The sequence below is a fragment of the Oenanthe melanoleuca genome, chromosome 5, assembly GCF_029582105.1.
Source record: "Oenanthe melanoleuca isolate GR-GAL-2019-014 chromosome 5, OMel1.0, whole genome shotgun sequence".
In the NCBI taxonomy this organism is placed as follows: Eukaryota; Metazoa; Chordata; class Aves; order Passeriformes; family Muscicapidae; genus Oenanthe; species Oenanthe melanoleuca.
Window position 1 is genome coordinate 54,097,687 of NC_079339.1, and position 16,588 is coordinate 54,114,274.

General features: G+C 42.5%; 1 protein-coding gene across 3 annotated transcripts in view; it reads right to left on the bottom strand.

The window, feature by feature from the left end:
* Positions 1-288: 288 nt before the first annotated feature.
* The window catches only part of SYNE2 (spectrin repeat containing nuclear envelope protein 2), a 171,932-nt gene continuing 155,632 nt past the window's right edge, over positions 289-16,588 (bottom strand). For 2 of the 3 annotated variants that reach the window (XM_056491990.1, XM_056491989.1), the window contains exons 103-118: positions 15,030-15,217; positions 14,732-14,882; positions 14,104-14,286; positions 12,680-12,817; positions 11,596-11,790; positions 10,453-10,735; positions 10,041-10,109; positions 9,098-9,234; positions 8,168-8,294; positions 6,426-6,637; positions 4,105-4,305; positions 3,641-3,769; positions 2,967-3,155; positions 2,244-2,333; positions 1,981-2,027; positions 289-1,384 (exon numbers count right to left, since the gene is read on the bottom strand). In XM_056491990.1, the coding sequence (XP_056347965.1) occupies positions 1,159-1,384; positions 1,981-2,027; positions 2,244-2,333; positions 2,967-3,155; positions 3,641-3,769; positions 4,105-4,305; positions 6,426-6,637; positions 8,168-8,294; positions 9,098-9,234; positions 10,041-10,109; positions 10,453-10,735; positions 11,596-11,790; positions 12,680-12,817; positions 14,104-14,286; positions 14,732-14,882; positions 15,030-15,217 (2,565 nt within the window). In that variant the 3' untranslated portion in view covers positions 289-1,158. The remainder of the gene's footprint in view (positions 1,385-1,980; positions 2,028-2,243; positions 2,334-2,966; positions 3,156-3,640; positions 3,770-4,104; positions 4,306-6,425; positions 6,638-8,167; positions 8,295-9,097; positions 9,235-10,040; positions 10,110-10,452; positions 10,736-11,595; positions 11,791-12,679; positions 12,818-14,103; positions 14,287-14,731; positions 14,883-15,029; positions 15,218-16,588) is intronic. The other variant, XM_056491991.1, reaches the window with a different exon arrangement.

Here is a 16,588-nt window from a genome sequence, read left to right on the forward strand (position 1 = left end):
AGAGGGGGAAATAGTTCAGCATTTCAAACTAAGTAATAAGCATTACTTGCTTCAACTTTGTATTCTTCCTCCAGGAAATCAGCTGCAAAGAAAGGATCTGTGCCATGGAACACTGGTCCCACTGCTGGATTGTGACCTCTTGCTCTGACAAGCAAGGGAGTGGTTGTGCTCCTTCCAGCACCACTCTGTTAGCAGGCAAAGAATTTGACTTTTCCAGGAGTGGAAGGGGCAGCACTGCTGGCACATGAAGCTGGCTCCCCCACCACTAGACACACCCACAGTCCTGCAGACATTGGCAAAATTTTAATGACAGTACTCAAACTGTACAACCGAGGGGCAGTGGCAATGCTGACTGTACACAGTGTTTCTCCAGCCACTGCCCCCACGCCAGTTTCATTTTAAAAACAAAGCTTATAAAAATGCACAATTCTCTCCCAAGGTACTGTACACTATTCAGCAGGTTAAAAACTGAAAAAAAAAAACTTTCATTAAAAAAGTCATTGCACTATTTGTATACATCAGGGATAGTCTACATAATCATGTTCATCTAGAAAATATGTGCATTATAAACCATTTCCATGCAATGCAGCAATTCCTTATTTCAAAGGTGGTATAAAAAGACAACACAGCAGTCCTAACCACTAGAACACTTTATGTCAAACAAAACAAATGTGCATCATGATACTGAACGTGTTAATGAATAAAATACAGTAACAAAGATTCAAAAATATGCTTTTTTTTTTTGCTTCCACCAAGTGACTACAGTACCAAAAGATACAAGTAACGTGAAGTGTGTGCAGAAATCATGTTAAATGAAGTCCCTCTTCACTTGCTTGTGTCATGCTAACCCAAGACAGATTGCTATGTTTAAGATTACTGTGATGTCATTTCTGCATCTAAGATCTCAGTATCCAAACACCTTGCAAGCTTAAGAGCACTGCCCCTATAAAATAGTGTATCTATTGCATCAAAGTATAAAGTGTGTTGCTTACAGTTTAAAAAAAAATCTATAGAAAAAGTTTGTTTTCCGTACAAAAATGCTGAAATTTTGTCAAGATATACATTTTGAGATGTGAAACTCGCTGCCTGACTGATTCTAGAGCAGCATGGGAGAACAAAGCAGCACCCAGGAGTGTTTTGGGGTGAGTGCAGGGTGTCCTAGGTCGGGGGGGGCCCGTTGGTGTAGCGCAGCATGGGGTAGAAGGAGCGGGCGAAGTTGTTGGCCTGGGTGCAGCTGTAGTCTTCCTCAGAGGAGGGGATCATGCAAGCCAGGAGCAGAAGCAGCAGGAAGAACAACTGGAGAGGTAACGCTGCTCGTAGCACTCGGTAGAAGAAAGAGGGAGACTGAGGGTTTGCCTGCACAGGCTGTGGATGGCTTTCACTCCTGGAAAGGAGAAACAAAGAACAACAGGCACTTCAGGGTTTGAGATAAACAAATTGTTTTTACCCTATTTTCAGATGCAAACTTCACTTCTCCCAGGAGGCAAACAGACCACTCCAAATAGGTGCTGAAGCACACGGAAAGACATCATTCACACTGATGAGGTTCTCCTCTGTCCTGGCATTACTGAGATCTACCCTTTAACAGACCCCAAAGGACTGGGGTTTAAGTTCTCCCTTTGTCCTTCACGGTCTGTTTGTACCAAGTGGTTCTCAGGGGCAAGTTTCTTTCTACAGGCATGCTGGTGGAATTAAAGGAAGATTTAAACCTAAAATATCCCCCATTTGGCACAAAAAATATTTTCTCAAGCCAGGATTGCACATCACTGTGGAGGTCCTGGAGCAGGAGTGCTAAAGGAAACCCTTCCCTAAGGAGAAGCCCAGAGCTGGTAGGGAGAGGGGACTCTACAGGTAGGCAGAAATCACCTCCACCCATGTGTCAACCTACAAGGAATAGCTGCCCAGGCTTCTGCTGGCACACAGCTTCCTCTCTGCCATATTCACTATTTTTTATGAGATCAGGCATATATAAAATATTACCTTGTGCTGCTGCCATTTCTGCCATCTGCAGTTCTCCTGAGGGCCATCTGTTGAGAGAAATAGCTTTTAGTATTATCCAGGTTTCAGAAAGTACAAGGAATTTCTCTGAAAAGACAGCTGTAGACTTTAAGGTCCAATTGTAAATGCTGTAATAAGGTATGTGGACCTAAAAGGTAAGATGATTATACTTGAGGAACTTCTACACTAAATATGTTAAAATACACTATATGCTGATAGCAAAATATTAGAAAATAAATACTTGCCTTCTTCACAGCAGGGCTGGGTTTCTCTTCTTCTGGATTATAGGCTCCTGAGTCCAAGTCATCTGGAACTAGCAGGAATGTTTTGGTATCCTAAAAGATAACACCATGTCCTCTTTAAAATGCACATTCAAAACTCACAATAAACTAAGTGCAAAGAACCACCTTTCACTGCCTCTGTAGGTGCACAGCCCACTACCTATTCATATGAGCATAATCAGTTCCCCAGAATAATGAAATGCTTTACAGTGCCCAGCCTGAAGGAATTACAATGGAATGGTGCATACAGGTATTAACTTGAAAATATCTCTGACAGACCTCAGGATAAGCAACCCATTGCTATGAACTCTAACTTCTGTGTGTTCATTACACACTCCTAGCCTGATACCTGGCTTGGATCACACAAATTTAGGTTGGAAGGGACTTCAGGAAGTTCATCTAGTCCAACCTCCTGCCCAAAGACCTGACCAAAAGCCTTATTCAAAGCTTTATCCTCTGCTCTTCAAACCCCTTGAGGACAGAGGCAGCACAACCCCTCTGTTATAATACTGCACTAGCCTTGGGATGTTGAAGTCATTCCTACAGCCAGAACTGTTCTTGTTTCAGCTTATCAAGGTGGAAGCACTTAAGCTTTAAGTCAGTTTTTTAATAAATACCTTCACTCTTAATAGGCTATTTCTTTTCAGTAAGGAAGATCCACCAATGAGTATTGAAATTCCAACTCACCAGATTCCCTTGTATTGTTTTCAAGTCATGAGAGACTTGTTCAATCAGCTGTTTCAGTTTTGTTCCAATTACATGGACCTTCTCTTCCTCTTCAATGTAGTCACCATCTGGTTTCAGCAACAGGTAAGCAGTGAGTTCTTGGAGGGAGTTTACATTAAGCTGTTGCTCCAGCAGCTCTTTCTCCAGTTGCTGAGGATAAACAAACAAAAAACAACACAACACACAGTTATCCTCAACTTTATGGATGTTCTCCCAAAAGGAGGAACTCTGGAAGGCTCTGAAGAACAACACAACCTGCCTGGGAATCCACAAGGCACAGGAATGGTTATTGCAGCTACACAGGAAATGAAGTTCTCTTGAAGAGACTGGTTGTACCGGCTTGAACTAACATTTAAAAATAGTTCTAGCAGCAGGTAATTCATATAGAGAAGACATTACATTTTGGAAATCTTACTCCAGCATAAAGACCTCTCATAAGCAACTTTATTATGATGTGTAATTATGGAAAAGTGACTCATAGAGGCAATATCTTGGTCCATTTCAAAAATCACCCTGAGTTTTTGACATGCCTGAGTACAGCAGGTCTGAGGACAGGCTGCAGACACCGTGAGACAAACATCCAGCTCTTCACTGTGTGGTAAGAGCTGAGGTGCTGCAGTTAGGACTACACTTACCATTAGCTCCTTCTGGCATTCCAGTATTGTATTGAGATCAGCATTGGGATCTGTGATTTGTGCCTCATTCCTTCGGCTTTCAGCACTGGCTAACCACAGGATAAGCTTTTGGCTCTGGTCATGGAAATCCTAGAGAAACAAGCAGATTGGCACATAAGAGGAAAACTACCTTTGCAGTGCCTTCACCTACAAACAAAATGCCCAGCCCAAATTAGACAGAGCCACCACAAATTCACAATCAGTGAGGGTACAGAAACCTTGTTACGGTATTCCACCTATGTAGTAAAAGGGCATTCATTATCCACTTGAAAGGTATTTTTACCAAACCATTTCAATCCATCAGGGAAAAAAGTGTCTTGGATTGTGAGTGACCATTCTCCTGATGTGCAGGCATTACCCCTCTGCCCTCTCCTCAGCAGAATCCCAAAGGGCTTTCTTTCCCTCACAAGGCATGTGGTATGCACCTGGCAGTGCAGTAAGGCTTGCTGTAAGCCCTTCCTCCAGCTGTCCAGGGCACGAGTTGCCTTCTCCCAGTGCAAGTTGACCTTCCGAAGCCTGTTCTGCAGCTCCTTGAACTCTGTGCTGTCTGCTTTCTGGAATTCTTTGCTGCTCAGGTTAGCAGAAAGTAACACTGCTTTGTAGTTGTCAAATGCTTTAAGCATGTCCTGGTAGAAAAAGAGGATTAGGAGCTTTTATGAATGATGAAAAACATGTTTATTTACAAAAAAAACCACACACTCAAAAGTATCACACAGGTAATGGGGAAGGATGTTTGAATCTGGTGGCTTTTCAATACTGCTAAGAAACATACTGATGTAGGTTTATGTTGGGATTTTAAGCCAAAACCTTCACTTTGAAGAAAATAAGTGTGACTGTGCTTCTGCTTCTTCCTAAGTCACAGGCATTATGGCTTAATCCACATCTGCCTTTCAATTCCTCTGAGCTGCCTCTTTCCCTGACATTTAGACAAATACTCCCATAGATCATACATGGCATTTTCTCCTAATTGATAAAGGCTTTGCCACTCCACAATCCTAGAATAATGCTGACAGGGACATCAGGAGGTCTGTACTTCGTTCTCCATTTTCACACAGGACCAACTTCAAACTCCAAGGAGGATGCTCAGGGCCTCATACATTTAAATTTTCAGTATCTTGCAGAATGGAGTTTCCCCACCCACTCTGGGTCCCTGGTTCCCCACCAGTCCACCCCATTGTGAGAAATTATTTTTCTTCTCTCTGGTCTGAGTTCCTGTCAACCCATTTTTCTTACTTCTCAAGGTCCCCCCAAGAAGGCAATCATGCCTGCTTTTCTCCTCTCCCTTGGAATTGCAGGGGAAATAATATGGAATTTGAAGTCATGGTCATATCATCTAATCATCTTTATGATAAGGCTGAGCCTGTATTTCTGAAGGGTTTTTTTTAAAAAAAGAATGCCAAACAATACCTTCCTTGTACCTTCCAGTTTACAGTTTGAATCAAGGGTACTCAATCCTTTCAAGCTGCTCTTACAGTAGGGAAGTAAGAGCTGAAGGATGAATCCCACAAGTCACAAAGCTCAGATTGGTTTTCTCAGCTGCCTTTCTATCCAAGAGTGTTAGCCTTTATATTCTCAAGATCTGAGTTCCACTTGTAGAAAACTGCTGGTCTAAATTACTTTTCATCCTATCCCCCTCTCTTCCAGGCAGTAAAGTTTCTTAATATCAGACAAAGCAAACAGACTTCTGAATACCAGTAAGCCAGTCTGTAGGCAGACTGGCTTTATCCTTATCCCAGGCAATTGGGATGTCCTGACACCTCATGAAATTCGCTTCTTAAAGCACACTGGGGCTCTTTTAACACCCCTCTAAATCCAAACTGTCTGAAAATGGGATTTACAGCCTGCTGGACTTCTCTTAAGCAGATACAGAAGAGAGAAGTGAAGCTCTGTTCCTTGAGGAGGTCAGACACCCAACTCTAGGCTGAAGGGAAACACCTCCCTCCACTCAGAAGGCACCATGAAACCTTTCCTAGGGCTTGGTACCTAATCCAGATTGGAGTTGATCTTACTGGAGTGCAGAGTAATTGGCCCTGGCCTAATAACTACTCCAGCACATGTAGGCATAAACCCACTCTCAGTATGCCTAAGAAATCTCTCCTCTGTCCTGCAGAGTCCTGTTTGTGAGCATCACCCCGAGGGTGACACCAGACTGACCAGTAGCCTCAGGGTGACTCCACACTGGGCAGCTGGTGAGGGGTGAGCACACAGGGATTTTGCACTTTCACAGATTTTAGGAACACTTGCTCTCTCAGACTTCAACATGAGGTATTTCACTGCCTGAGTCCCAGGGCCCCAGCACTTACATGTGCCCTGGAAACCTGCTGGCTCAGCTTGCAGAAACCACAGCTTTAGAGCAGCTCGTTACCAGTCTCCTACTGGAATTACACCCTGCCCTCAATTCAATTAAAAAAAAAGCAGCCTAGACTTTGCAGCCTGTTGACCTGGCTAATTTTTAACCTGTTTCTGGTTTGCATAGAGGGGAATGGCACAAGGAAAATATGTCGATATCACTGTGCAAGAAAACAGAATGAGAGAAGTGGAGGAGTTTTTACTTTTGCCTGCCAATCTCTGTATATGAAGACAGGAGCACCTTGCCTAAGACCCTCTTAGCTGAGAGCAGTTCAGCTCCCCTGTGTCACAGGAACATTGCTATTGGCACCCATGCTGCCAACTGATCCCAGGAGAACACAGTGATTAAAAGACATCAGCGTCTTGAAATCCCTCTTCTCAGTAGGCCACAACTTACTTTCAATTTCTTGACCTTTTGTTCCAATGCCTGCATGCTGGTTGGAAGCTTCACCTTTTGCAGCTCTTCCAGCTCTTGCTCAGTTTTATCAAGCCAAGCAGAGATGTCACTGAGGTCTGAGTCCAGCTGCTGCCACTGCTGCAATTTCTGTTTCATTCTAAGTTTATTTCTGAGGTCTTGAGCTTGGATGAGCTCCCACCTATCAATAATGCCTGCAAATCATAGAAGAAAACTCATTTAAATCTTCACTAAAGGAAAGAATGTGTAAAACAGATGCAACAAGTTTTGCAAGAAAATTATTCACCATTCTATTTGAGACCAAGTAACTGCTGTAATGTATTACTGTCTTTCAGCCACATCTTTCCTTGAGATTCTGCAGTGTCTACATTTCATATTGTTGGTCAAGCTATCCACATAGTAATGCTACACTGAATTTTAATGACATTAATTGGAGATGTTTTAATTCACTTGGAAGAACAGACCAAATATGATCCAGCAGTTAGGACTTGTGTTTGTGTTTTATGTCCATGTGGAGCTGCTGGAGAGAGCCCAGAGGAAGCCACAAGGATGGTGAAAGGGCTAGAGCACCTCTCCTATGAAGACAGGCTGAGAGAGCTGGGGCTGCTCAGCCTGCAGAAGAGAAGGCTCCAGGGAGACCTTAGAGCTTTCCAGTGCCCACTGGGGATCCAAGAGAGCTGGAGAGGGACTTTTGACAAGGGCATACAGGGGTAGGACAAGGGGAATAGCTTTAAACTGATGGAGGGCAGGTTTAGATTAGATATTATGAAAAAATTCTTTATTGTGAGGGTGATGAGGCCCTGGCACAGGCTGCCCAGAGAAGCTGTGGCTGTCCCATCCCTGGAAGTGTTCAAGGCCATGTTGGATGGAGCTTGGAGCAAACTGGTCTGGTGGAAGGTACCCCTACCCATGGCAGTGGGGCTGGATCTAGATAACTTTAAGGTCTCTTCCAACCCAAACCATTCTAATGACTCTGTGTTTCATCAGTTCAGTGCTAAAGGACACAGAGATGCCACCTGTGTGATGACTGACACTTTCTGAAAGCACATCTAAACCATCTATTCTCAGGCTATTCCTATTCATCCCACGTATGGGACACAACCCTGGACTGTTTGTGAGACCAGAGAAACAGACTAAGTAAGCTGGTGCATGTAGCTGCAGCCTGCTTTTTATCACATGATTTGCTTTTGTGGCTGCAGTACAATCTCAAGCACCTGAAACCAGGAATGAGGTCCTAAAAGGTCAAAACCAGCTTGCATGAAAGGACCACTGTAAAAATACTGAAGAACAGAATGCAGCACCAGTTTTGAAAAAAACATTTCTGCAAATGGGAGCTGTAGCATCTTGCTATATGGAATACCAGTAACTCTACATAGCAATCTTATTTTAGACAGAACCTCTGGTTGAAATCTGATTAGAAGTCTCTGAGGTGTTCAGTATCAGACAAAAGTGAAATTGTTTCCATTTACTACAAGTAGCAAAGAGACAGAAGTATTTTATGGAAGAAAAATCTCAATTCTGGCAGAAAATGTGAAAGCTTTGAACAGCACACATGGGTTGGACAGAACCAGATGAGAAGGGAGCTCAGTGAAACTTGGAAATTTGGCAAAATACATTAATTTTTTTCTTTTGTTCCCATATATGCTGCCTTTGTGCCATCTCTACTTTGTCCCCCTCAAAGTCACAGGACAAACAGCCCCAAAGCCACTCCTAATGCTCTGTACCTGATTGCTTCTCTGCTCCTGCTATATTCACAAGTTCTTGGTCATCTTGGGGCTCCTCATCACTCATGTTGGCAGATGGAATTTTCTCCTTGCTGCTGCTGCTGCTTGCAGAGCTGAGCTGCTTCACCTGGAATGGCATTTTGGGGGGTGAGCCCTGCAGGTTAACAGGATGTCAAAGGTCCAACCTAATCTGCATTACTGTGGGGTGGCTGTGCTGCTGCTGAGCTCTTGCATATCAGATTTAGCACTGGGCTTCTGCAGCTTTGCTAACATTTTACACTGGCTCTCTGTGCCTTTCCAGTAAAAAAACACACACCATGGTGATACCAACTACTACAAGAGTGGACATGGCAAATTAATTGCTTTTGCACTACATGTACCAGACAATGTACAACTGCTGATGTTCTTTGTTGGATAGTGGGTCTTAGCAATATTGACTCTAAGGCTCTGGGACTGGATAAATGATGACAAAAGCAGCCAGATACCAGTAACCACCCTGTCTGGAAGAGTGCTGACAGTGGTGAAGCCATGGCTGGCAAATGGCCACCAAGGCTGAGCATCAATGGCCAATAAGCCATTTTGGCAATTTTTCAGTGCCTAGAAGCAGATTAAATGGTGTGCATATTAAGACCTTTCAAATTTGCTTGGGAAAGGGAAATATGTCAGTAAGTATCAAGAGATTGACACCCTGTCCTTTGTTGGGGTCAAATTCTCCTAGACTTGTCCTATGACAATAGAGGAAGGAAGTTCCTCCAGACCCTGACTGACCAGGAGTCCAACCTGAGCCACCAGAAATAATGCCTAAGTTTGCGTGAAGTGAAAATTCCCCACCTCAAATATTCTTTTCCTTGGAGAAGGGAAGAGGGTGGAGTTACACAAAACAACAGACTGTGTAGCACAGGTTCAATGCCCACAGAGCCTCCAACTCACATAGTCTGGTTTATAGGGAGTACTTGTCTCTGGTCCAGATAACACATTTCCAACCATCTCTGCCTGGTTGTATCTGTGTTTCCTGCAGACTGGGCTACCTGGAGAATGCCAAGGATGAGCTTCTGAAACAGACTTTCCTGAAACAGACAGAACCAAAACCACACACCATGAGTGCAAGATCCCACCTCCACAAGAAAGCTGTTGCTTTGTATTAAGTTAGAAAGCGCTTTGAATAAAATGGCATCAAGTTATGGCATAAAAATGACAGTTTTGCAGCTTTCCTTGCAAAGCATGCACATTTGCAAAACATCAACAGTGTTTCAAAGGTAATGAGATGAGAGCCATGCAGTTATGGGACATTCTGCTTTCTTCTGGAAAATGCTTGAATACAGGTTAGAGTATTCAAAAAAAAAAACCAAAAAGACAAGGCTGCACCGTGGTTTTGTAAAGTTTGCATCCCAACAGTAACTATCACACATCTGCAACATGTCAGAGGGAACAAGTTAGACATGTCCTGGTTTGGAGAATGTTTGTTCTGGATTTAACAGACAGGACACACATAGTTCTGTCATGCACAAACCAAAAAAAATACTCGTAGAGCTGGAGCTACTGCCTTCAGTAGTTATGCAACCAAAATTAGAAACAACCAAAAACTGATACTACCCAGAGCAAACCACCGAGAAAGAACCAAAAGACTTTGGATCAGTACAATGAAATGCATGTTAACCACCTTGGCATTTACCAGGCAAAAATCTAAATGGTGTGTTCTTGACTGCTTTTAATGTCCATGTGGATACTGCAGCGTAAGAACACCATGACAGGATGAGACATGGTGTCCACACAAGGCAGGAAGTCAGACATTACGTATGAGAGAGGTTGAGGAATATAGCGTGCAGCACAGGGAGATTGCCATGTTCAGACACATGCATTAGCAGGTGCCTACCAGAAGATGCTTTCAAAGTTTTTGTGGTCATTTTAAGATATGCCTCAGGGTTTTCAGTGATTTCTACATCTGAAAAAAGAATAATGTCATTTTCCTCACTATTCAATATCTTCCAACTATTAAAAACAACTGAAACAATGAGGGACAGCAAAGACAAAGAACAAAGTGGTAGGTACCATTTTCAAACATTCTTAAACAGTAAGGCTTCAAAAACCTTCTTATGTTTCTAAAAATAAAAGCTTGGTTTAGACAGTACCATTTCCTTCATCTAAGAGATGAGTCTGCTCGCATCTATTAATGGTACTTGAAAACCAACCAATGTGGGAGCAAGACCTCAATCCCCCTCCCTTCCCACACAAGGACATTCTCCAGCTGTCCATGTCAAACCAAACTGCTGGACATTGGTTCTCACCTGACAGAGCACTGTAGTATTGTGCTTCTTCATCATCTTCATGAGAGGAAGAACCTCCCACGTCACCTGTGTGATCCCACTCAAGTGGGATGGAGTCAACGCTGACAGGGGTCTCACAGCCTGATCTCTCATGGCCCTGAGTCGGGGGCATAAGGTGGCAAAGGGACTGTGGTGATGAGGGCCCCTCAGTGATGGCTTTCTTATGCCAGGGATCATTCTGGATTTCTCTGGAGTCTTCTTGATCTGTCTCATTTTCAGAGTTATCTTTTTCATCATCCAATCCCTACAAATAAGTAATTATTATATATTAATAAGATTTACAGGAGATTTTTAACAAGCTTATGATTGAATCACACTGAAGTGGTACTTCTGAAGTACCACTTCAGTTCTACTGAAGACAGTTTTGTGGTAAGCTGCAGCAACCATGTGCCTAAAATTAAAGGGAGACATAATTTCTGCCTCATTCCTCTTTTGCCAAAACCAGTCCTCACATCAGCAACTACTTCTCCTCTTTCAAGGCATTCAACAACCACCACCATAACATCTCTCCAGTTTGCAGGAGGTGTACCCAGTTACAAATGGACTTAACAGCTCAGTAAGGAAATGATGCTCAGAAAGGAGTGAACAGCTGCTTGTCCATGTTGCTTCCTTTACCTGGCTTTCTAACAGATGTTCTTTCTTTTTGAGGCCAAGCAAACTGAAAATCATCTGAAAATTCCCAGGGAAAAGCAAAGGGCATGCTGTTCCCCCTTCAGGGTTCTCACAACAAAGTGGACAGATGGAGTGGACAAAGAAATGCATAAAGAGATATTCTAAGCACATTATTGATGGTAAGGAAAACAAAGTGATATTAAAAACACCAAGAATGTTTTGAAGCCCTCAAGCCACAAACTATATAGTTCTGAACCTTATGAACAACCTCAATGCTATTATCCAGATTCTGCAGATGGAGAGGCATGAAAGGATTGGCAACAAAGATTTAGCAAGGCTGGCACATCTACTGCAGAGCTCCTGAGCCCTTGGGGCTCAAACAACTCAGTCAAGCTGCTAGGAATAAGCAATTGCAATTCAAAAACCAAAATAAGCATTGCAATTCAAACACCAAAATCGTGTCAAAGCATTGAAACAACTGTTGCTTCTTACAGGATCCCTTGAAGTCAGTCTTTGATGGAAGCGGGCAACTCGCCCAAACACCTCCTGGCAGTATCGATGAAGTTCTTCCAATTCATCTTCAATCAGGATGGCATCCAAAGGCTCACTCTTCTGAATCAACTGCTCCCCAAAAACAATTAGCTGATCAATCTTGTTGGTGTTTAATGTTATTTCCTGTTGGAAACCCTATTTGGAACATATAAGAAAAACAATTATTTCTCCATTGGCCCTTTCTAGCCTAAAGTTTGTCCCTGTTTTTAGCTCACTGCAGTGAAAGACAAGCAGCAATTGACTAATTTAATTTGGCAAATATATTTTTATTCAAGAGGCCCAAAGGCTTGTTTTATGAGCAGAATTACAGTTCCAAATGAAATGGCATTTTCCACCCATGTGTACCATGTATGGCTGCAGTGTCCTGAATCTACAGAGGATCATGATACAAGAGTTCAGCTAATCAGGGTTTATTTTTCTGTTGGGTACACAAAATCTTTTTCTCAGTAGTCAAGAAGTTTGTTTGGTTGTTTGGGCCTCCAGCCTACACAACAGTAAATCTACATCCTGAAACAATAACAGTGCAGGGAGAAGGGAGAAATGAGCATATAATATAGGAAAGAACTAGTATATTCCTTAGAATCACTGCACATTCCTGATGTCTAATTTCTGCTAAAATTCCCAGCTACAAACATAAGCTCCAAGGAGAGATTGTACTACAATGCCAATTCAGAAAAATTTGCATCGAAAATAATGCCTGAATTTAGGAATGTAGCTCTTACTGTTAAGCAGCACCTGCTGCTTTCCTGGGCAGATACCACTGTCACTGACACATATTGTCAGGAGAAAATGGCATGGCAGGACAGAAGTGAGCCTGAACACTGAATCTGAATTAAATAATGCACAGCTTTATCTTGATTCAGACAATATGTTTTAACAATTTACTGCTTATTTAAACAAATATAGTTCTACAGAGATCTGGTGGCTATTGTGAAGTTACAGAAAATGGACAGTTTTGTCAGGCAAGGGAAGCCCAACAGGATCACTGGGCTATAGTAAACAACTGCTTCATAGGGATACGTACATTTAACTGGCGCATTTTGTCATCAAAGTTACTTTTTGAGAAGTGCTCCACATTTGTCAGTTGTAAGTCCATTTCTGTGAGCCAGACAAGGATGCTTTCCCTCGTCCCCTCAAACTCATCTCTGCGATTGGTGAAGTGCTGGATGGAAAAAAGGAACCAGTGTTACATGACTTCAGCTATTGAGACAGGTCACAGGAGCTCTCTGAAGACAGTGTTTTATTTCAAAACTTCTGTTCACCTTAAAGGCCAGCAGCACACAAATAGCAGCATGCCATGTATAAAACCTGTCCTCTTCCTGTAGACATGCTAGAAAACTGCCCTGTACTAGCCCTGTACACTATTTGTACAAAAGTGGGAGGAAACTTTTAGCACTTCAAGATGCTTCTATAAAATTACATTCTTGATTCCACACATTCCTTCTCCCACATCATTATACCAGCAACAGTTATTTGGACTGTGGCTTAACATCTAATTTGCTCTAAATTTAAAACAGAGATAAACAAAGAAAGCAACCCCTATATCTCTAATTAAAGTAATTAAAACTATGAGATTAAAATCAGTTTTTACTGTTTTTACAGTGGAGAGGCTGGATCATGGATGAGCATGGCAGTGTAATTAATGCACTGTTTGGCATGGTGTGCCCCACAGAAGCTGTTAACAGACATGCAGCTTGCCTGTTCTGTAGGTGGATTTACATTTCAGAAGGGGATCATGTAACATCCCAAATATAACAATTCAATTGCACAGATCAATCCCCATCACTGCTCTCACTGCCTCACCCAATGACTTGTGGGTGCTAACAGTTTTCCCTGTTAGTTGCTTGCAGCACTGCTATATTTAAAAATCTGGCAGTGACAAGTTTCCCCCAGGGCACAGCACAGAGTAACTGCCCAGAGATCAGTTTAATTGATGAGCAGGATACTTCATTGAAGTGTCACAAATACATTCTTCAACAACATTCCTCATCAGGCAGGCAGCACAGCAGGAGCTGCTTTCTATCACATCTCCATCTTCAATGCCTTGCTGGTGAATCACGACTTGGCGCCTAGTAGAGCTGAGTTGGAAACTCCAAACCATATCTGCACTTGGGGGCCTTTTGTCTTGCTACCTCTAATCTAAGGAAAGGTGCAAGTGTATCAACACATCCACCCATTACAAGTGGGTAAGAGGAAAGTGTGATGGGAGATGTGAGTATTGCAACTGACCTATCAAAATTTGCACTCCTTCTTCCTTTAAGTTTTTCGTCAGCTAGCAAGAACCAATCTACCAAGGTCAGGTTTATGCCATGTACTCAGTGACCCTTCCAGAGCTCCTCTGCTAGGCTGGTAGCTCAGGACAGAGAGAGCTGCTCTGATGTAATTGTGTGGGTAATTCCTGCAGAACCCTGCGAGTGCTCCTCACTCCTCACCCCAGGGTGCCACTACCTTGAGCCTCCTGAGAATGGAAGCGACTCGTTTCTGGAGGTTATCCCAGCGCTGGTTGCCCTCGTGCACCATCTGTTTGAGCTTGCTGGCCGAGTCGGTGCGGTTCTCGCGGGCCAGGCGCCGGTACTGCTTATTGATCAGCTCCAGCTGCGTCAGGCGCTCGTGGATCTGCCGCTGGAACGCCTGCAAGGCAAGGCAGAGCTCGTTCCCTGCTAACAGTCAGCATGTGGATATCACCCATCAACAGAGATGATGCCCTCCCCCTTACAAACAGACCTTCCCACTGCAAAACTAAATCCAGATTTTAAGACCCATATTTTAAACCATCTGCTCAAACTTAGCTCACTAGGAAAAGAAAGAAAAGCATAAATATCATACTACCAAAAGTCTCTTGCCTATAAAAAGCAAGGCTTTAAACTTGTGTCTGTTCAGAGCATTGTATTCTCCCCATTACAAAAAAATTCTGGAGACAAACAGACATCTAGCAGCTGCACACTCACCAAATTATTTATGTTCTCTATACTACCAATGCCAAACCAGTGTTTTCCAGAGACTCGGGCATTTTGCACAGACAATAAGTATTCAGCAGCCTGATACTGAGCATAAAAAAGGCAGTTAAGAAATTCACCTCAAATTTCTTCAGCTCCTCTTTTGCATGTGTGTACAAGACCTCTGAAGAATTAGGCCTAGCTGCTATATTTTCAGATGCTTTTAGCCAATCTTCAAAGCGAGAATAGTCATCCAAAAACCTCTGCCACAGACGCCAAGTTTCCTCGATTCTGAGAGAGCAAAAACAGGAAGGTTTTATCACAAACTATTGACTCTGGATTCTTTTTTCCTTCTCAAAATTCACCTTGTGGCAAAAGCTACAGCGTTTCCTCAAAATGCTGCCACAGGTTTCTGTAGGGTAAGGGTAGGAGACGTACTTCATTCGCCTTTCCATGGACATGGCGCAGATGTTTCTCCACCGTCTGTCCAAGCTCCTGGTGGTTTGCTGGATGGAGTCACACTCTGTCTCGTTAGCACACGCATCTGAGTCGTGCAGCAGGACTTCACAGATGTTAAACACGGACTCCACACCCGCCGTGTGCTGCTCTATGTCTCTCTGCAGGTCCTGCCATCAGCAAAAGAACAGCGTCAGAGGAAGGAAATGTGCCTGGCTACATCTCAGCCATGCCCTCTCAAAATGCAGCAAAGGATGGGGAAAGAGCAATTCCCATGTCAGGAAAAGCTTATTTAGCTTTAGAAAAGACCTGCAGGATGAACTGTGCAGATGACACAGGTCAGGAAAGAACCATCATGCAAAAAAAAAAAAGGTGTCTCAGTCTAAACTCAATCTCCTCATTAACAGTCTGGACAATTTTAATGTATATTTAAAATAAACCTTACCTATACCATAAATAAATTCTTATTAATTTTGACAGCACAAGATGACTGTCTTATATCAGTTTACTACACTGAAAGGCTCATTATTTTAGTGACTGATCACAGGCTGCAGCAAGAAACACAAGCACAGTACACAAGTGCTACACTCCTTTTCTTATTCCCTCTTGTAGGGCTCCTGTTCTGACAGACTGTTTTAAAGGGTCTGGCAAAGACCTTTTGTCTAATCTACACTACAGGTTTCTTTTCCAGAGCCTGCACCTCCATGATAGTCTGGCCTTTCAACCTGTACCCATCACTACCCTTAAAGTCCATGTAACTGAAAGAGAGAAAAAAAGCCTTATCTAAATAATTCTTATTGAAAAGGTAGATCTGTACTATGCTACCAAATTTAAATATTAATAAAATTATAATAGCCACTACAATTCCATTTTTTCAATCCATTTCTGGCTTTTCTAATGAAGGATACAGAGACTTTTGCTTGAATAACACTAGAGCAACAAACAAAAATGAGTATTTTCCTGACAAAAGTGAACTGGAGCTCCCATTAAATGGTATTTACTGATTTCAATCAACAGATGAAGCAGAATTGGTTTTGCTCTAGATTTAAAAAAAATCCCAAACAAAATAAAACAAATAAACCCCTCCAAAATACACATAGCTTCTAGTAAATACAAAATGAGTTGAAGGAAGATTTTTTGCAGAAGTCAACAAGCTGCAAGGAGTTGAGAATCACTCAGTGGCAGTAGCCAGTGTTGCATGGGTACCTGAATCAAGAGCTAAGCCATAAATGGTCAAAAGTATGGCTAGTGGGATTAGTAACAATGAAGATGAATGTAGTAATGTAGAAGTGAAATTCTTTACATGGATGAGACTGACAGAAGGAGACTCAACAAAATTTTGTACAGGTTACTAAGCATTCACAGCTATTTACTGAGCAAGATGCATCAGTGTCTTTTCAACACAGGCTCCACAGCTGAAAGCAGGCTCTGCCTCACTACTGGTACCTGGAGAGCCTCTTTTGAATTCATTAAATTCCACTGGATTTACAGGTGTATTAGTGAAAATGAGATTTCTGACCATAGACTACAATTTAATTCTA